The sequence below is a fragment of the Neovison vison genome, chromosome 1 (assembly GCF_020171115.1).
Source record: "Neovison vison isolate M4711 chromosome 1, ASM_NN_V1, whole genome shotgun sequence".
In the NCBI taxonomy this organism is placed as follows: domain Eukaryota; kingdom Metazoa; phylum Chordata; class Mammalia; order Carnivora; family Mustelidae; genus Neogale; species Neogale vison.
In genome coordinates, this window is record NC_058091.1 from 149,890,288 (window position 1) to 149,912,443 (window position 22,156).

Consider the following 22,156-nt stretch of genomic DNA (forward strand, 5'->3'; position numbering starts at 1 on the left):
TTGTAATTTCAAAGTAGTTGAAATGTTGGTGTTTCTAGGTGTAACTAGTTTTCATCATAATCTCCTATAGCGCAAAGAGTTTTCATTCACTGCTGGCGGGAATGCAAACAATACGGCCACGCTGGAAAGTACTTTGGAAGTTTTTTTAAAGAAAATTAGATATACAGGGGCACCTGGGTGGCTCAGTGGGTTGGGCCTCTGCCTTCAGCTCAGGTCATGATCCCAGGGTCCTGGGATCGAGCCCCACATTGGGCTCTCTGCTCAGCAGGGAGCCTGCTTCCTCCTCTCTCTCTGCCTGCCTCTCTGCCTGCTTGTGATCTCTCTCTGTCAAATAAATAAATAAAATATTAAAAAAAAAAAGAAAATATGTCAGGTGAGGGACAGAAGCCATGTTCAAATCCAGTGGTTCTACTGGCTTAATGCTCTTTCTGGAGACACCTGGCACCTGCTTCAAGTATCTCACTCTTTCCGTAGCAGTGATTAAAATAAATTGTTTTGGTATGTACATAAAGCTGGTCGCTACTACATGGACCCCAAGCCCCCCAGTCTGTGGAGAGTAACTCATGAAAACAATAGCAGGTGTAATTTTAAAAATCAGATTTTACCTATCTCCATGTTTAATCTAATTTCCATTAGGGAGGGAGCAGAGAATCTGACTACTGTAGAGTTAGGATGTTTAAGAGAATCTTTTGGGTAAAAAAAATAAAAAAAAAAAAAGATAAGCAATCATGACCTGTTTTCTTTGCTTCAGCCTTGCTTGAATTATCTTACCTCATGGGACCCATACATATTAAAATCAACTACTATGTCAGGAAGATGCCTACAAATGCTTTAACATATGTATGGCTACTTTGACTACGTGACATGTGAGCAGGGTTTCCAACAGTCACATGCATTGGGATCCCTGTCATTGTGCAGAGTTGTTACTTCTTGTTCCGCTTGTTCCCATCCTTTTTTTTTGCCATATTTAAAACATTTTTAATTCCAATTTAATTGCAAATATTACTACAAGGCACAGGTATTTAAAGTTGCAAGCAATATTTGTTGGGTAAGTGTTAGATCACCATATACTATGCTTATGGATACATAACCTTCATATGTCTGTGATTATTCCTTTTTTTTTTTAACTTTATTTTATTTTTTCAATGTTCCCTTGTTCCCATCCTTAACTTTGGGTGCTTTTGCAAGGCTCAGTAGAGTAAATTACAGCAAAGCAGTAGATTCAAATGATCCATAACACCACCATCTTTTCCCAGGACATAATGTTTGGGTGGCATTTTTGTGTTTGTGTTTGTGTGTATGTATGTATATATGTATGTACGTATTTCGTTCTTCTCTCCATCATGGCATGTGCATGGCAAAACATGAAGAGGGGATGAACATCAAGAGGGATGATTAGGGACGGTGATAAAAAAGAAATTCCACAAGCGAGAGTATATGGAGGTGAGCCTATAGTAACACACACATGGACGCAGGCACAACAATGGCCGATACTTACTGAATCCTGAATTGTTTTCCTAAGTGCTTTTATGGGAATTAACTCACTTAATCCTCACAGCAACCCCATGAGGAATATGCCACTCTAATCTCCTTTAATAAGTGGAAAAATTGAGGAAATAGATAGTTTAAGTAAATGTTAACTTTGGCCCAGCATTAGATGGCTGTGTTAGGATCTGAACTCAGATAGCATATCTCCAAAATACTCTTAATTCTGATGCTCCTAAGTACGGATTTGGATCTGTGTGCTTTTGTGTGTGGGTGTATGGATGGATGTATACATGCAAAAATGGATGTTCTTGTATGTATCTTTTGTGAATGCACCTAATATATTTGTCTTTTCATAGTAACTTGGAACCTCAAACAGTACATTTTTTGGTTGTATTTACCTGCATCAAATATTACTGTGGAATAAACAATGATGTGTTCTAAACAAATGTAGCGTAAACATGGTCTCACGTTATGCTGATGAACACGTAGAGTCCAGAGCAGCGGATGCTCTCTGCCCTTTTCATGGCAAACTTTCCTTAGACTCGTGCTTGATGACATTTCAAAAGAAAAGCCAAATGGCAGTACACCCACAAAGAAGAATGAGGAATGTTTTGTCAGGGACTCCTAGGTATTAGGTTGAGAGACAACTGTCACATTGAGACATTTGAGGGAGATGAGCTTTATCGTAATTAACTTCAGAAACACACTCGGCAGCCATGGGCAGATGCATGGGCAGCCAGAGGAAAGCTTAGTGTTCCAGCTTTTCCTCGTTACAGGAGAACCTATTTATTGCTAAGTGTAGTGGGTATAATGGTAAGTAAAGATGAGAAATGCATTCTGCTCTCCAAGAAATGAACAATGGGTTGTCCTTGGAGTGCTATGATGGTGCTCTCATGGAGGTCACGGAGTGGTGGGGACACATGGAGGGGTTTCCCTGCCGAGTATGGGGGTGAGGCAGCGCAGCAGTGGGGAAGAAGTTTCCAGAGAGGAGAAGACACTGTCCTGCAATCTGAGCCCACTGAGCAGGAGACTAGGTGGACAGTCAAAGAGGCAGATGTCAAGCCCCTGCAAGAAAATGAGCACAAAGACAAGGAAATCAAGCAAGCAAGGCACACGCTAAAGGCTGCTAGTGTGTGTAGCTGGATATACTGTACTAAGAGGTCCTTTGGTTAGAGGGTAAGAACAAAGTTTCTATCAATAGGTGGTGAGCCAATCCATGGATTTGCAAGAATTACATGAAGACATTTGAATGTTAACTTGAAGGCAGTGGTAACTTCCATTTAGCAAAAAACCCCGTGATAGGAAAAGGCCGGCAGATGAGAAGTATGAAAGGTAGAGAAGTTTGTCGTCTTGAGCAGGGAACTCAGCGTGCAGGGTCAGTGTGGTGTGAGAGGGTGTGGGGGTCCTCGCACCTGAGCTCCTGCTGCGCCATGCCCCAAGCCCCCTTCCAACACCAAGTCCCCGGGACACTGGCTTTAACGCTCTGAATTACAGCAATTCTTTATTCATTGAATGCCCATTTAATTTCTGCTTTCCTTCACTAAATAAGTTCCATTTGGGAAGAAATGTTGAGTTTTGTTTTGTTTTGTTTTTATTGTTAAATTTCAGGACCTGAAGTAGTAAGTGCAGAATACTTTGTGCTCAGAAAACACTTCCTGAATGAATGTGTGATGAATTCAGTGGCAAAAGGACAGGTGTGAGAAAATCTTTGTCTGGCAGTATTTAACAACGGAATAATTGGAGAAATGAAGAAGGAATTGAGCTTAAGCTATTTTTCCCCCCAATTTTATGCTTGATGACTAGGTGTGTTTTTGTCTCTTTAAGGTGGCGCAGTTGGTTGGACGGCTGCCTTCGGCTCAGGGCGTGCGGGATCGAGTCCCACATCGGGCTCCCAGCTCCATGGGGAGTCTGCTTCGCTCTCTGACCTTCTCCTCGCTCATGCTCTCTCTCACTGTCTCTCTCTCTCAAATAAATAAATAAAATCTTTAAAAAAAAAATTTTTGTTTATTTTTTAAATTTCTTTTCAGTGTGACTTGGTTTATTTTTGAACAGATAAGGTGGCTTCATGAACACAGAACAGGATTTGGTTTGTAAACTTGTGAGAACGGGTGTAATTTCCGAGCTTTTTGATTTTTGGAATTGCAGGTCAGAAAGGTATCTCTCTGACTTAGGAAAAGCAGTATAGAGATTTGCGCTTAGCTGAATGACACTTTCTTTGCTGTCCTTTTCCCCAGGTCATGAACCTCAGCTGCTCCCTGTGGCAGGACAACAGCCTGTCTGTCCAGCACTTCGTATTTGCCAAGTTCTCGGAGGTCCCTGAACAGTGTTTCCTTCTATTCACCCTCGTCCTACTCCTGTTTTTAGCGTCCCTCACGGGCAATGCCCTCATTGCCCTTGCCATCTGGACCAACCCCGTCCTCCACACACCCATGTACTTCTTCCTGGCCAACCTGTCTCTCCTAGAGATTGGCTACACGTGCTCGGTCACACCCAGGATGCTGCAGAGCCTCGCGAGTGAGGCCCGGGGCATCTCCCGGGAGGGGTGTGCTACGCAGATGTTTTTCTTCACATTTTTTGGTATCAGTGAGTGCTGTCTTTTGGCAGCCATGGCTGTTGACCGCTGCATGGCCATATGCTCCCCACTGCACTATGCAACGCGAATGAGCCAGGGGGTGTGTGCCCAGCTGGCAGTCGCTTCCTGGGGGGTGGGTTGCATGGTAGGCTTGGGCCAGACCAACTACATTTTCTCCTTGAACTTCTGTGGCCCCTGTGAAATAGACCACTTCTTCTGTGACCTCCCCCCTATCCTGGCTCTTGCCTGTGGGGATACATCCCGTAACGAGGCCGCCGTCTTTGTTGCCGCCGTTCTTTGCATTTCCAGTCCGTTCCTACTAATCATTGCTTCCTATGGCAGGATCCTGGCTGCCGTGCTGATCATGCCCTCCCCCGAGGGCCGCCGTAAGGCTCTCTCCACCTGTTCTTCCCACCTGCTTGTAGTGACACTCTTCTATGGCTCAGGGTCTGTCACCTACTTGAGACCCAAGGCCAGCCATTCACCAGGAACAGATAAACTCCTAGCTCTGTTCTACACCGTGGTGACGTCCACGCTCAATCCTGTCATCTACAGTTTACGGAACAAGGAGGTCAAGGCAGCTCTCCGGAGAACCCTGGGTAAGAGAAAGTTCTGACTCTTACTGGGTAGATACCAGGGGACCAGGAAAATCTGTTCTTTGAAAAAATGCACACACAACCCAAGAATAAAGAAAGAAACAAAGTCAAGGCTCTCTGCAACCTATTTTGTAAGGACCTTCTTTAACGATGGTGGAGTAATTTTGGAGACACCTCTCTAGTCTCAGTCGAACTTCTGACGGCCAGATTCCAGAAGGGAGTTGCCTACCAAAGCATCTCAACAGGTGAGTCCAACACAGACAGTTTTACAAAAAACACCCTTCTGGGCTTGCTGAACAGATTGCTAGTTTATATCTCAGAAATCCGGACGATTCACGTTCTGGACTCCTTGAGGATCCCATCCGCCTCTGCCCTGGTCTCTGGTCCCACGTGACTCTCAATTCCCTAAAACTCCGTGAAGCACATTATTTCCCTCCATAAAAAATATTTAAAACATTTCAACCTTAATTGTTGTTACATGGTATAGAAGTAATTCTTTCTGTGAGTCGCATGTACTATAAAAATACATAAACATGCCAAAAAAAGTAAACACGTTTCAGAGGTATTTGTTGCAGAATATTAAAAGAAAAAAGTGGGATATTCTTATCAAGAGTCTCTATGGTGAAAATGCCTTTAAAAGGAAAATTTAAATTCAAAGGAGAAATTTGAATTCAAGGAGAAAAGGAGAATAATGAACTAAAAATGATTACCCTAAGTAATTTAAAATATTGTTATGTAATTTACAAAACTTGCATATGGGCAAATGAATTCTGACTCCACGTGTTTGGAAATCCACCACACACTTGCTCTGAAGAGAAATGAGCTGTAGGCAGCTGAAGGGCCTTGCTGGGATGTGAGCGCCTGGTTCTCGGAGAGGTGCTGGCCTGTATGAGGGCCGCCACTCCTGTGGGAGCTGTGAAAGGACAATGAAGGTCTGTGCCTCCATCGCGGTGTGTGATGAGAAGCTGTGGGTGTGATGGACAGCCAGGTGCCCTAGGACCAATGCTGTATCGTACCCATGAGGAGTGCTGAGCGAGTAACCTCAAGTGTTTCTGCCACACACACCATTGCTGTGAGGTGACACTGTGTGCTGATCATTCACAATACAAATGTGTATCACATCATCACATTATACACCTTAAAGATGTGCAATTTTACTCGAGATATAAATCTCAATTAGCTCAAAAAGATCAATGTGATAATTTTATCAGAGGATAATGGTGATATTCACTAATGACCAAGATGTGTGTTTTGCCAGATATCCATATTTTAGCAAAAACTCGATCTGTATTCTTCAAATAAAGCAGGTACAAAACAAAACAAAACAAAACCTGGCCAACTCATTCAAGTAATTTATGTATAATACAAATACTGAAATATTTAATTGTGGACATTTTTACTAAAACGAATATAATAATGCTTTTCAGAGCCAATTTATAAAATATGTAAAAATGTAAAGATTAAAATTTATTTCATATATATTCCTTCCATGCAGGAATAAAAAATGTACCTATTTATTTTACTTTATTTTAGCCTTTTGCTAACCACACACACACACACACACGCACTCACACACATTCACACACACACTCAAGTCCCTTCTTGTGACAGATTATATTGTCAAAACATATACTATTTTGAAAGCAGTCGAAAATTTTAAAAATACCTAATAATGTACTGTATATTGGCTAATTGAACATAATAATAAAAATATGTAAAAAGTACAAAAATGCATCTTCTGGAACATTTAATATTTGTTTTCAATATCTATATTGTCATGAATTAACTTATCCTCCATATATTCTCTCTTCAGTACTCCCGACTGTTAATAAGGGAGAAATTCTTTGCTGACTTTGGTCCTCAAACCCTGTGCCATTTGGTTTCAAAGAGGCTTTGGACTTGGTTCTCCTCAGCACCAGCCCCGACAGTAGCACCAACCGGAGGACGCCCACCATTTACCGGACTGTGACTGTATAGAAAGGCAGCTCAAGATCCTTCAGTGTTGGTGTAATGTCTGACCTTAGAAACTACCTGTGGACTGTTGTCGTTCTAGCCATGTGGAGACCAAGGAGCCGCTTGTCCCCAGACGTCAGCAAGGACCAGCGCTGGGTCTGGATGGTCTGGTGCGGGAACGAATTCCAGGAAAGTTCCTTCCATTAATTCTGATTCCCTGCAGCTTCTTTCCCCACAATAACTGGGAGTGGAAGGACTGAAGGATATCTCTGCTGGGAAGGGACAGCCCTGGTGCTCAGGCTTCTTTCTACTGTGTGAGATCTTTTCAGAGGGGTGATATGTCCATGTCTCAGCAGGCTCTAGAACTAAAGACAATAAGAGTTGATAATATTTTGTAAATCAATAACTACAGTGAAAGTAGGGAAAACAAATCCAATATTTTCAAGTTTAAAAAATTACCAGCATTTTCAAGTATGTTACTAGAATCGGTAAAAACTTTATATTCAATACAAAGACAAGAATTTTTTTTTTGATGATATATTTTTTTTTCCAATTTATTTATTTTCAGAAAAACAGTATTCATTATTTTTTCACCACACCCAGTGCTCCATGCAAGCTGTGCCGTCTATAATACCCACCACCTGGTACCCCAACCTCCCACCCCCCCCCCGCCACTTCAAACCCCTCAGATTGTTTTTCAGAGTCCATAGTCTCTCATGGTTCACTCCCCTTCCAATTTACCCAAAAGCACATACTCTCCCCAATGTCCATAACCCTACCCCCCTTCTCCCAACCCCCCTCCCCCCAGCAACCCACAGTTTGTTTCGTGAGATTAAGAGTCACTTATGGTTTGTCGCCCTCCCTACCCCATCTTGTTTCATGGATTCTTCTCCTACCCACTTAAGCCCCCATGTTGCATCACCACTTCCTCATGTCAGGGAGATCATATGATAGTTGTCTTTCTCCGCATCAAAGACAAGAATTTTATAAATTCTATGCAGTTACAATATCAAAGGGAATATTAAATATGACAAAGACAATCATTTTTATTTGTAAGTAAATCTGCTGACTTGTGAGATTTAAATATTCAGATTTAATGAGAGTACTGAAAATGTGTTTGCATATGTGTCTTAGAGTCAGATACAGCATTAAAGGGTTGATCAAAGGAGATTGGGGGCGAGTCTGTAGTGACGAGACATGCATAACAGAGAATTCCTGAGTCTCATGGCCCCTTTTCCTTGGTGGCTTTCTCTGTGGGTGGGAGAGCTCAGACAAATCCCTGAGTGTACTTAACCCCAGATGCTCTTCTGTGTGCACAAGAGTAACAAGGACAGCCTGCCGAAGGCACACTGTCAGGCGCTGTGGGTTTGCACTCAGCCAAGCTGCAGAGGGAGAGCCTGCGGCAAAGCCGTGTCCTCAGGGAGACCCAGACTGACCCAGCTGTGACCATAGCTCTCCCGCCGGGAGCTGGAAGGTTGAATTTCGTGATGAGGCACTAGACTTACCACAATTGTTCAGGCATGGCATTAGTTAATTCCTAGAGCAAGAAATCCAGGATTTATGAAAGTGTAATTCAGATACCCATGTGCACTGCTATAAATATTTATTTATTTATTTATTCAAAGAATCTTCACTAAATAACCAGAAAAAGAGGCATGACATTTTTGGCACGGAGGATAAGAAGGATTTGGAGTTGTAACTTCAGGATGCCATGGAAAGGAAAATTTACAGCTATTTTATTTAGGAGATTAAGCTGTGATCCTTATAAATGCCGCGAGAAGCCGTAATTAGATGATGTTGAAAGTCCTCGGTCTCTGAGGGCTTGCGTGAGTGTATTCCACATTTCCCCGACGGGGGTCTCTCCCCAGCAATCTTCTCAGAGCCCACTTAACCTCTTCGTGTGTCAAGGCGTACATCAAAGGGTTAAGTGAGGGAGTCACTGCAGTGGAGAAGAGGCTGAGGAAACTGCGGTGGTTCTGTGTGTCCTTGCTCTCGGGCTGCACGGAGACAGAAACGAAGTCCCAAAGAACAAAACCGTGACAAGGAGAGGGAACCCGGAGGTCCCAGATGCTTTCCTCCTGCCTCCGGCGGACTCCATCCTCACACACTCCTAGCGATGCAGCCTCGGGAGACCGGAATGAGCCCCGGAGGTATAGCCGAGCAGAGGACACCTGCTACAGAGAGCTCTTTTCCAGGGAGGTGGTGTCCACACAGGCGATTTCAATCAGGGCAGGCTCCCCGCACGTAATCACTGTGTGGTGGCTGCAGAGAGTCAACTGGAAGGCGAGTATGGTCTGAACCGTGGCCTCCACGAAACCACTGGTCCAGGCCACAGCATCCAGGCGCCGGAGAAGTTTCGGATGCACGGGACACGACAGTGGGTGGCAGATGGCACTGAAGCGGTCGCAGGTCGTCACAGACAGGAGCACGCGCTCCGTGGAGCCCAGCCCCAGGGCAGTCAGAGGTGGATCGCAGAGCCGGGGTAGCTGATGGTCTTCTCGGGACCCTTGAGATTCCACAGCATGTGCAGAACGGTGCTGGTGGTGAAGCAGAGGTCCAGGAAGGAGAGGCTAGAGAAGGTGATGGAGGTGGTGTTCTTCAGGAAGAAGTGCATGGGCATGTGGAGCGCGGGGTGCAGGCTGGAGACCAGTAGGGTCACTGCGTTCCCCGCCAGGGTCAGAAGGTGTACGGCCAAGACAACCAGGAGGAGGACTGTCTCCAGCTGGGGCTGGTCAGAAAAGCCCAGTAAGATAAACCTGCCGGATTGCCAAAATCTGTCCCCTTCCGTCCTTCTTAATTGTGAGTCACCCTTCTTTGTCATTCCTGTTATCTTCCTACGGGAAGAAAATCAGGTTTCATAACCAATGGAAAAATAATAAATGGAGTAAAAGTGGCAATCAGACACTGGACTTATATAGAGAAAAACAACAGGCAAGGACAAAATTATGCAAAATAAAAAATATAATGAGTTGAGTTCTTAGGTAGACAGAAAGATAAAACCCATAGTCATGAAAACATTAAAGCCACTGAAAGGAAATACAGAAACGTAGAGTACACATTACAATCATACACCAAAACAGATTTGAACCGCACATCAAACTGTCCGATGATAAAACACATAGGCCGTCAATGCGTATGCTGTGAAAAAGCAAAGAAATGGAAAAGATGACTGTTTTGTATATGCAGTACATGATAGACAAGAGACGTAACAGATAAATTAAAAGATACATCTGGTGAGCAAGGGTCTGAGAGAGAAGGTGTACGGAATTAGACACAAAGAGTAGTTTGAGTTTTCCTGCAGGAACAGCAAGGCCCGGTTACAGTTAATAACCATTGTTTTCCTATGAAGCAAATAATGACTGACATGGTAAGAACATTAAGGAGAACCTCTGTGATCTTCCTAGTTGAGTCATAGGTCTAGTGTCTCTATGAATGTTTTCTCTAGAAAAATCTAATTCATGGTCTGTCTCTGCAGTGACCCCGGCGGTCTATGTGCTGCAATATGCTTTCATTGCAACAGCACGTGACCTCCACCATCTAAGGCTGTCCGCTGACACTTCATAACGTAAACTGTGTAAAACTCACCAGGGTCCCTTAAACTATTCAGTTGCACAGATCAGGAAATGTTGTCATAAACATTTGTTCCTCCGAACGGTCGGTTTGGGGTTTCCAAATGACTGGTAGATGAATTACCTGTGGGGTCAAATCTGAACAATTTTCTTACAAATAAAAAACAAAGAGTTGATTTTTGTATATGGCATAAGAGATAGTCTGACTTCTTTTTCTTTTTTTTTTTCCCCATATTTCTGTATAGTTTTCCAAATGTCATGTATTGAAGAGACTATCTTTTCTCCATTTTATATTCTTGTCTTCTTTAACATAAGTTCTCATACATGCATGACTGTATTTCTCCTTATTCTGTACCATTGATCTATGTGTTGGTTTTCTTGCCAACACCAAACTGTTCTGATTACTGTAGCTTGGTAATATAGTCCAAAATCAGGGAGTAGGATGCCTCTAGCTTTGTTCCTTCTTAAGATTGCTTTGGCTATTTAGGATCTTGGTTGTTCCAGACCAATTTTAACATTGTTTGTTCTATTTTGGTTTAAAAATGCTGCCTGGTACTTGATAGCGATTTCATTTAATCTACAGATGGCTTAAGGTAATATGGACATTTAAAAATCTGAATTATTTCAATCTATGAGCACAAAGTGTCTTTCAACTTATTTCTAATTTCTTTATCAACTGTATACACATCTTAGGAGAAAGACCATTCACTTCCTTGGTTAAATTTATTCCTACATACTTTATTTCTCTACATACACTTTTCCTCGGGATGCCTTTAAATATTTATAGCCAACAAACCAATAAATATTTTGAGTCGGTAATTAAGATATTCCTTGCTATAATCTTCCTTGTATTCTTAGGGCTTAATGTTCCTTGAACATCTGAGTACCTGGGTTTCGTTTTTATCAAACTGGGAAACTGTTGGGTAATTATTTCCTCAAATATTTTCCACCTCTCTTTCAAGGGACTCTAATTATAAGTATAATGGATGTTTGAAGTTCTATCACAAATCACATTTTCCCCCCTTCTTACTCTGCTTTCTGTTTTAAACAGTTACTGTGAAGTATCCATGTTTAGGAATTTTTTTCTGCAATGTCTTACAGCAATTATAGCCAATGTATTTATTTTATGCTTAACATAATGCTTGCTTCAAGAAGGTCAAATTGATTCCTTTCCTAGCTTCTTAAAATGCTGAACCTGTCGTTTAGCTTGTCGACTATAAAAACTGCAGCTTTCGTTACTTCTGTTTTATCTTTAGTATCTGTCACAGCTGTGTCAGGTTTGTTTCATTTCTTTTCCTCATTTTTGGTATGTTTTTCTGCTTCTTTGTATGCTTGGTAATTTTTGAATGGCTAAAACATACTGTGACTTTTAATTTTTTAGAGATTAGAAAGCTCAAGGGATAAAAATTTAAGTTTTTTGAGCTTTAGTTGATCATTTGAATCTGTGTTTTAAGATTTTATTTTAAGATTTTATTTATTTATTTATTTGCCTGCGAGCAGCAGGCAGAGGCAGAGGGAGAAGCAGACTCCCCATGGAGCTGGGAGCCTGACGTGGGACTCGATCCCAAGACACTGGGATCATGACCCGAGCCGAAGGCAGCCGCTTAACCAACAGAGCCACCCAGGCGCCCCTAAGATTTTTTTTAGGCAACAACAGAATGATGTTCATTCTAAGGCTAATTATACCAACCACTAAGGGAAGACCTTTTCAAGTTCTCTACCACTGGCTTGTGAATTCTTGGATTTTCCGCTCTGGCTTGCAGACAGGCAACCGCACAGCCCCATGAGAGCCCCGGATACTGCGGCTCTGACCCCTTTAGCGGGTCCTGCTCCAGCTGCCGGTGGTTTCCTCACTTGCATGCCTGCTCAGAGGCCACCATTATTCTAGGGCAACTCTCTGCAGACATCAGTGAGTTCTCGTCTCTCTGTCCTGCAAACTCTTCCATTTTATTCCAGTGTGATGAGCAGACGGTCTTGTATGACTCCAGGCGTACCACGGAGTGATTCCGCAGCCGTACCCATGACACGGTGCTCTTCCTAACGAGTCTCCTGGCGTCCGCTGCCCTTGAATCCCGCCCCTCCCCGGCAGGCAGCATCTGTGTATTCTCTGCAGTTCAGAATCTACTGTTTCAGTTCATCTTTTTTTGTTTGCTTATTGTTTTGTTCCTCATTTCTACAGATGAGTGCAATTCTGTAGTATTTACCTTTCTGTGAATAACTTACTTCACTTAGCATTATGCTCTCTACATCCATCCATGCTGTCGCACATGGCAAGGTTTCAGTCTCTCTCGTGGCTGGTTAATATTAACGTGTGTGTGTCTACACACACACACACACACACACACATCTAAATCTGTCCATGGACACGGGCTGTTTCCATAATTTGGCTATTGGAAAAATGCTGCAATGAACATAGGGGTGCATAAATCCTTTCAAAGTAGTGTTTTTGTATTCTTTGGGTAAAGAAAGATATTCCGTGCCCATGGATTGGAAAATAAATATTGTTAAAATGTGCCTACTACCCTAAACAATCCATAGGTTTAATGCAATCCCCATCAATACCAGCAGCATTTCTCACTGAAACAGAACAAGCAATTCTTGTACGGAGCCAAGAGAGAAAGCTGAAGAGACACAGCAACCTCGACACAGAAGAGCAAAGCTAGAGGGACTATGAATCTGGACTTCGAGTTAATTTACAAAGCTGCGGTAATCAAAAACGTATGGTACTGGAACCAAAAAAAGCCATAATGATCATGGGAACAGAATCGAAAGCCCAGAAATCGCCCCACAAGTATGTGGCCAGTTAACTTTTGACAAAGGAGACGAGAGCGTACAGTGGGGAAACCAGTCTCTTCAACAAATGGTGATGGGAAAACTAGACAGCAAGAGAATGAACTGGGAGCATTTAGCCCACACACAAAAGTAAACCCAAAATTGATGCTGAACCTAAATGTGAGACCCGAAACCATAAAAACCTTAGAAGACAGCACAGGCTTTCATGTCTCTGACATCATCTGTAGCAACACTTTTATAGGTATGTCTGCCGGGAGAAGGGGAATTCAGGCCCAATCAAAGTACTGGAACTACACAAAGGAAAAGCTTCTGTACCACAAAGGAAACAGTCAACAAACCTAAAAGGCAACCTACGGAATGGGAGAAGATATTTACAAATGACGTATCTGATAAAGGGTTAGTACCGAAATCTGTAAAGAACTTACACAACTCAGCACCCCCCGGAATAAACAACGGACAGTGAAACAACGGACAGAAACATGATCCGACACGTCTCCTGAGAGAATGAACGGACGGGCAACGGACACACGAGAAAATGCTCCACGTCAGGGAAACGCCGATCAAAACTATGCGGAGATACGACCTCACAGCGGTGAGCATGGCCAAGACCACACACAAGAAGCAAGTGTTGGTGAAGATGAAGAAAAACCCACATTCGTACAGCGCTGGGGAATGGAACCTGGTTCAGCCGCGGCAGAAGGAGTAGGAAGCTGCCTCAAAAAATTAAAAACAGAAGTACCAAAATGTTGAGTGCTGGGACTCCGAGCTCTCTAGAACTCTGCAGACCTTCGGCACCATCTGCTCACCCCTGGGAGTCCCCCTCCTCCACTCCCACCCTCACCCCTGCCTCCTTCGGCTTTGAGGCCTGGAAACGCCCATGACAGTAAACGGGGTGACCGCAGGGCTCACTTGTTGGTTTCACATTTCTCAAGGACTATTTTCCTTTTTTGCAGGATTTCCAGTTTCTTGAAAGCCATTGTTTTAAGTAGAAACATAAGTCTACCCCCCGTTACTCCATTATGAAAAGCAAAAGTCCCTTTTTGTAATCATTAAACATTCACAGAATGTTCATCAACTTCCCTTTCACTATTGTCGCTGGAGAGCTAAGACAAGACCTACTTTTAACTAAACAGAAACTTTTTACTATATTTCAGTACCATTTTCTTATTATTCTAAAACCTATTCCTTCACTTAATTCTCCTTCAGTGTCGTAAACTTTGCTACCTCCTCCACCTGTTAGTATTTTTAACTTCACCATTAGCCCTTGCCCCCCAGTTCTCCCTTAATTTTCTCACTTACAGAGATAAGTGACATACTTTCTGAAAGCTGGCGTTTTTAAGGATTTTATTTATTTGACACAGAGATCACAAGTAGGCAGAGAGAGAGAGGGAGGGGAAAGCAGGTTCCCTGCTGAGCAGAGAACCCGACGTGGGGCTCGATCCCAGGACCCTGAGATCATGACCTGAGCTGAAGTCAGAGACGTAACCCACTGAGCCACCCAGGTGCCGTGAAAGCTGTTTCAAAGTCATATTTCTTGTTCATAGAATGACAACTCCAAGTAATTTGATTACATTCCTATATTCTTAAATTGGCAAATATCCAGTACTTTTGGGTTCTGTGTGGATGAAACATTAGGTTTTTTTTGTTCCATCCATGCTCAGGGATGCAGAGAATCAACTGAATTATTCAACATGCAAATCCAATTACTATCCCTCTAGCACTAAAAACAATGAAGTCCCCATGCAAGACAGAAAGAAAACAAGTCAGGGTAAGTAGGACACAAGAACTGATAATCTCCTGTTTGTGGGGATGAGAGAAAAAAATGAGTAATTGTCAGCATTGGGGAGTACTGATAATCACGGCTTGTCTTTGGAAAAAGTCCACAATTATCCCTCCAAGACCTGACAGATTCACTGTGGCTGAGAGTCTTGGAATGTATTAGCACTTTCTTAGCTGAAACAGCTTTGCAGTGATAAATGTTTGTTTTTCACTTTGAACCCACAGAACGAGCATAAAATGTCTGTCCGTGGTAAACACACACTCTCTCCTGAACCTGGCAGAATATTTCACTGACCTGAGCTATTTCGACTCATCGTTACTCTCTTCTGTGCATGAACAAATGCTTTTACATAGCCTCCATTTATAAAACTGCTGTGGACAAGAAATTAAAAATGACAGCCCTGGATACCACTGAAGCAACTATATTTCCACGGAATTGTCTTAGGATGCTGATGGAAGTCTTTTGTAACTAAGTGTGTTTAACTGGTCTAAGCACCATCAAAAATGAATTAGTGGGCGCCTGGGTCAGTTAAGCATCTGCCTCCGGCTCAGGTCATGATCCAAGGGTCCTGGGATCAAGTCCCAGGTCGGACTCCCTGCTCCCCAGGGACTCGGCTGCTCCTTCTGCCCCTCCTCCCACTTATCCTCTGAACTTCTCTCTCTCAAATAAGTGAAATCTTTAAAAACATGAATTAGTACAATAGGAAGATATATACATTCTTCAATGGGATTTTAAACCATATATTCAAATCGATGAATATATTTAAAAAGCTGAAATAAGTTTTTTTCCTAAGATCATGTCCTTTACTTTTTTCTCCTCACCCTATCATTTATTCATTTCCTTCCATGATATTTTCTTTTCCACCAATTCCTACAAAATAGTACTTGAATGGCTTTTAAATTTGATTAAGACAAGTTTTGTCTAGCTGTTAGTCACATTAATTACCAAGGGAGATTGGAATTCAAGAAAGTTACTATCATTAAATTTGGAGTTAACTTTCATATTATTCACTTAAATTCATAATATTTCACTAAAAATGTCTGATGAACTTTTCTGAATTACTTAAAATAGCATTTTCACAGTAAGGACAGATCACATTTAGTATTTTGCAAAGCAAACCTAGCCAATTGCTAACTCATTTTATTAGTTTTCATAGAATGTAGAGAAGAAAAATCCTTATCCCGAGTTACTATGTCTGAAAGGAAAAAAATAGATAAATATGTGTATATGTTAACTTCTCCAGAAAGAGTAGTTTATGGACATTTCTTTCCCACCTATGCACATTTTTTTATTCATACAGTGTAATTTTATAAAATGTACATATGTCACATGCATTATTTATCTGATTCTAAAGGTAGAGTAGAAGTTTAGGGGCTTGGGAACCAGTGAGTGAGGGAAAAAAGAATCATGTCACCTTAAAGATTTGAGAAACGTATATAACGTATATAACACATGTGTTTGTTTCTGATGATGAGGCACAGATGGCTTGATAATTAATGTATAAATCAAGAAAAATAACAGCCACTGTTAAGTGGGAAGTACCCAGGACATTATACGATTGACAGAAAACAACCACTTGCTTAGGAATCCTACAGAGGACGAAAACAAGATTTTAGTTGGAGCGCCAAAACTCAGGAAGACAAAGAATCCTGAGGAGCTCAGTGTGCCTAAAGAGCATTAAGAATTAACTATCGTAGAGCACCTCCTAGGACAATGAGTGCATCAGTGAAGCCGGAGATGGTAGCAGAGTGAAGAACATTACTGGTGCCTGAACAGAAGACCGTGAGGTCCACGGCGTTCAACTAGGGCAAGAATAAAGCAGAAACAAGGGTAGAAGTAATAGGATTTTTAAAAATGTGTTATACCCCTATATTACAGTTATATACTGCATAGTCTTCTGAAGAAAATACTTCACACCGCTGAAAATAAATGGTTTTGCTGTGAGAGCTCAGAAGTACAATGGAGATGATCTGTAAACCGAGAAGTTGAAATCCAAAGGTTTCAAATCATTTTGACTATTCTGTTTTTGAGCATGGATAAAATATTTGGAAATTCATGCTCCTACCAGTTTAATACTTAAATAACAGTATCTTATTCAGTGATTTTTATCTTATGCAATATAATGCTATTTGTAATTAATAAATTGATCCTTGATATAATTTTAAAGTTAATTTATTTTTAATGTAAAAACCAAATCAGTCTTTTGGTTTCAGGTCCAAAAGAGCATTTGGCACTCTTTGTCTGCAATAAGTAAAGCTGGACAATCTGAAAATGAACAACTTTCTTAGAACTCTCAGAAAACGCGGAGCAGAAGGCCGTTATCCCCAGTTGTGGAGAGGCAGGGGCAGCAGCAGCTGGAAGCCGCGAACGATAGGGAGACTTACTTTATTGGAAAATCAAAAATTGCTGCCAGCGGAGTGTGGACTGGAGTAAGAAACTCCTAGGGGTCACAGTTCCTTCCAGAGACTGCATAGGCTTTCACAGAAAAAATCTGAGAAAAACTACCTGATGACTCCAAGGAATAAATGAGGAGACACGACTCTGATGCCCTCCAAAACCCTCATCATGAAGCCCAAGTCTCAGGGAATCCCTTCGCCAGAGCTTATTTCCCATGGTGGAAAGGAATTACATAACATTGTGCCTTTTCCAGCCTCCTATATGAAAAAGAGAAGGAAAAACTAATTCACAACAGGACAGGGCTTCAAAAAAAAGATTGGGAATGCTGCAAGTAAAACAGATTAGGGGACAAAAAGGATAAAAGTTGTATCCCTGGAAATGAACCAGAAAAACTTGAGAAAGACAAACCCCAAGGAGAGAGGAAACCTATAAGACTGAGATTTATTCCGAAGAATGTGGCTTGTTTTCCTTCTCTCACATCCAGGCTTCATCACAATAAAACTCAAGTATTAACAGTAAAATGCAGTTGAAAGAGGTCCCAAGATGTAAACTCTTTCTGAGGAACAGAGCAGAGAGAAGCCCTAACCCCAAGAGAAAAGGTAAAGATAGAAACAGTAGAGGTATGTGCAACCTATCACTAAAGAAAGCTGAAATCCCAGGCAAATTAGTGTAACTGCTCACATTACAACATAGATAACACCTATTACTCATACAGTGTCTGACGTTGAACAAAATTACACAACCTAAAGAAAATCATCATCAGAAACAAACACAGATGTGACACAAATGTAGGAATTATCAGACAAGTGTTTTAAAATCCTGTCACCAGAGACATAACAATAATGCAAGATAATCAAAAGCACATGCAAGAAATCAAGGAAGATGTGGTCCATATACACTATGGAGTATTATGCCTCCATCAGAAAGGACGAATATCCAACTTTTGTAGCAACATGGACAGGACTGGAAGAGATTATGCTGAGTGAAATAAGTCAAGCAGAGAGAGTCAATTATCATATGGTTTCACTTATTTGTGGAGCATAACAAATAGCATGGAGGACAAGGGGCGTTAGAGAGGAGAAGGGAATTTGGGTAAATTGGAAGGGGAGATGAACCATGAGAGACTATGGACTCTGAAAAACAATCTGAGGGGTTTGAAGTGGCGGAGGTGTGGGAGGTTGGGGTACCAGGTGGTGGGTATTATAGAGGGCACAGCTTGCATGGAGCACTGGGTGTGGTGAAAAAATAATGAATACTGTTTTTCTGAAAATAAATAAACTGGGAAAAAAAAGAAGATAGAATTAGTGATCTGGAGGACAAACAGATAGAGAGAAAGGATCAGGAGGAAGCTTGGAACAAACAGCTTAGAAGCTATGAAAACAGAATCAGGGAAATAAATGATGCCATGAAATGTTCCAACGTCAGAATTATTGGAATCCCTGAAAGGGAGGAGAAGGAAAGAAGTCTAGAAGATACAGTGGAACAAGTTCTTCATGAAAATTTTCCCAATCTCGCGAATGGAACCAGTGTTCATGTACTATAGGACGAACGGTCTCCACCCAAGATTACAGATTCCAGGAAAACATCAAGACACCTGATAGTCAAATTGAGGAATCATAACTGTAGATATAATCTCTTGAAAGCTGCTAGGACAAAGAGCCTCCTTACTTACAGAGGGAAGCCCATCAGAATAACGTCAGACCTGTCCACAGAGACCTGGCAAGCCAAAAAGGGCTGGAAAGATATATTCAGGGCACTAAATGAGAAGAACATGCAGCCAAGAATACTTTATCCAGCAAGACTGACATTCAAAATGGATGGAGAGATAAAGAGTTTCCAAGACCGGCAAGGCTTAAAAGACTATGCAACCACCAAGCAGACACTGCAGGAAATATTAAGGGGGATTCTATAAAAGAGGAAAAATCCTAAGAATAGCATTGAACAGAAATATAGAGACAGTCTACAGAAAGAAAGACTTCAAAGGTAACTCGATGTCAATAAAAATGTATCTATCAATAATCACTCTCAATGTGAATGGCCTAAATGCGCCCATAAAACGGCACAGGGTTGCAGATTGGATAAAACGACAGGACCCATCCATATGCTGTCTACAAGAGACCCATTGTGAACCTAAAGATACACCCAGACTGCAAGTGAAGGGATGGAGAAGCATCTTTCATGCCAATGGGCCTCAAAAGAAGGCTGGGGTAGCGATTCTCATATCAGATAAATTAGATTTTAAACTAAAGACTGTAGTCAGAGATACAGAAGGACACTACATCATTCTTTTTTTTTAAAGATTTTTATTTATTTATTTGACAGAGAGAGATCACAAATAGGCAGAGAGTCAAGCAGAGAGAGAGAGGAGGAAGAAGGCTCCCCGATGAGCAGAGAGCCCGATGAGGGACGTGATCCCAAAACCCTGAGATCATGACCTGAGCCGACGGCAGCGGCTTAACCCACTGAGCCACCCAGGCACCCCCACTACATCTTTCTTAAAGGGACTATCCACCAAGATGATCTAACAATTGTAAATATTTATGCCCCCAATATGGGAGCAGCCAATTACATAAGAAAACTGTTAATCAAGACAAAGAGTCATATTGATATGAATACACTAATCGTAGGAGATCTTAACACGCCTCTCTCAGAAACAGATCATCGAAGCAGAAAATCAATAAAGAAACAAGAGCATTGAATGACACATTGGACCAGATGGACCTCATAGATATATGCAGAACATTCCACCCTAAAACAACAGAATACTCATTCTTCTCAAGTGTACACAGAACCTTCTCCAGAATAGACCACATACTGGGTCACAAATCAGGACTCAACCAATACCAAAAGACTGAGATTATTCCCTGCACATTCTCAGATCACAATGCTTTGAAACTGGAGCTCAATCACAAGGAAAAGTTCCGAAGGAACTCAAACACCTGGAAGCTAAAGACCACCTTGCTTAAGAATGCTTGGATCAACCAGGAGATCAAAGAAGAACTGAAACAATTCATGGAAACCAATGAGAATGAAGACACTTCGGTCCAAAACCTATGGGATACAGCAAAGGCGGTCCTAAGGGGAAAATACATAGCCATCCAAGCCTCCCTCAAAAAAGTTGAAAAATCTAGAACACACCAGCTGTCTCTACACTTTAAAGAACTGGAGAATCAACAACAAATCAAACCAACTCCACACATAAGAAGGGAAATCATCAAGATTAGAGCTGAGATCAATGTGGTAGAAACCAGAGATACAGTAGAACGTATCAATGAAACTAGAAGGTGGTTTTTTGAAAGAATCAATAAGATCGGTAAACCACTGGCCACACTAATCCAAAAGAAAAGATAGAAAGCCCAAATTCATAAAATTATGAATGAAAAGGGAGAGAGCACAACTAACACCAAGGAAGAAGAAACGATCATCAGACGTTATTATCAACAGTTAAGTGCCAATAAGCTAAGCAACCTAGATGAAATGGATGCATTCCTGGAAAACTATAAACTCGCAAAATTTTACCAGGAAGAAATCAACAACCTAAATAGACCGATATCTAGTAACGAGATTGAAGCAGTCATCAAAAACATCCCAAAAAAAAACAGGAGCCCAGGATTAGACTGATTCCCTGGGGAATTCTACCAAACTTTCAAAGAAGAAATAACACCTATTCTCCTGAAGCTGTTTCAAAAAATTGAAGCAGAAGGAATACTTCCAGACTCTTTTTATGAAGCCAGCATTACCCTGATCCCCAAACCAGGCAAAGATCCCAACAAAAAGAATTTCAGACCAATATCACTGATGCATATGGATGCTAAGATTCTCAACAAGATCCTAGCTAACAAGATCCAACAGCACATTAAAAAGATTATCCACCATGGCCAGGTGGGATTCATCCCTGGGCTCAAGAATGGTTCAACATTCACAAATCAATCAATGTGATAGAACAAATTAATAAGAAAAGAGAGAAGAACCACATGGTCCTTTCAATTGATGCAGGAAAAGCATTTGACAAAATCCAGCATCCGTTCCTGATTAAAACGCTTCAAAGTATAGGGATGGAGGGAACATTCCTGAACTTCATCAAATCTATCTATGAAAAACCCACAGCAACTATCATCCTCAATGGGAAAAAAATGTGTAGCCTTCCCGTTGAGATCAGGAACACGACAAGGATGCCCACTCTCACCACTCTTGTTCAACATAGTATTAGAAGTCCTAGAAACAGCAATCAGACAACAAAGAGAAATAAAAGGTATCCAAATTGGCAATGAAGAAGTCAAACTCTCTCTCTTCACAGATGACATGATTCTTTATATGGAAAACCCAAAAGACTCCACACTCAAACTACTAGAACTCATACAGCAATTCAGCAACGTGGCAGGATACAAAGTCAATGTGCAGAAATCAGTGGCTTTCTTATACACTAACAATGAAAATACAGAAAGGGAAATTAGAGAATCGATTCCATTTACTATAGCACCAAGAACCATAAGATACCTTGGAATAAACCTAACTAAAGAGGCAAAGGATCTGTACTTGAGGAACTATAGAACACTCATGAAAGAAATTGAAGAAGACACAAAAAGATGGAAGACCATTCCATGCTCTTGGATCGGAAGAATAAACATTGTTAAAATGTCTATACTGCCTAGAGCAATCTATACTTTTAATGCCATTCCGATCAAAATTCCACCGGCATTCTTCACAGAGCTGGAGCAAATAATCCTAAAATTTGTATGGAATCAGAAGAGACCCCGAATCGCTAAGGAAATGTTGAAAAACAAAAATAAAGCTGGCGGCATCACCTTACCTGATTTCAAGCTTTATTACAAAGCTGTGATCACCAAGACAGCATGGTACTGGCATAAAAACAGACACATAGACCAGTGGAACAGAGTAGAGAGCCCTGATATGGACCCTCAACTCTATGGTCAATTAATCTTCGACAAAACAGGAAAAAATATACAGTGGAAAAAAGACAGTCTCTTCAATAAATGGTGCTGGGAAA

The 22,156-nt window shown here is 41.5% G+C and overlaps 1 protein-coding gene across 1 annotated transcript; it reads left to right on the top strand.

Annotated features, from left to right (window-relative positions):
* The first annotated feature begins 3,725 nt into the window (after positions 1-3,725).
* LOC122900427 (olfactory receptor 10C1-like) lies at positions 3,726-4,676 on the top strand. The gene has a single exon (XM_044239101.1). The coding sequence runs from the start codon at positions 3,726-3,728 to the stop codon at positions 4,674-4,676; it is 951 nt and encodes a 316-aa protein (XP_044095036.1).
* The last annotated feature ends 17,480 nt before the right edge of the window (positions 4,677-22,156 follow it).

Excerpts from the sequence above, each read along its gene's own strand:
- LOC122900427 (XM_044239101.1), top strand. The coding sequence starts at position 3,726 with ATGAACCTCAGCTGCTCCCTGTGGCAGGACAACAGCCTGTCTGTCCAG.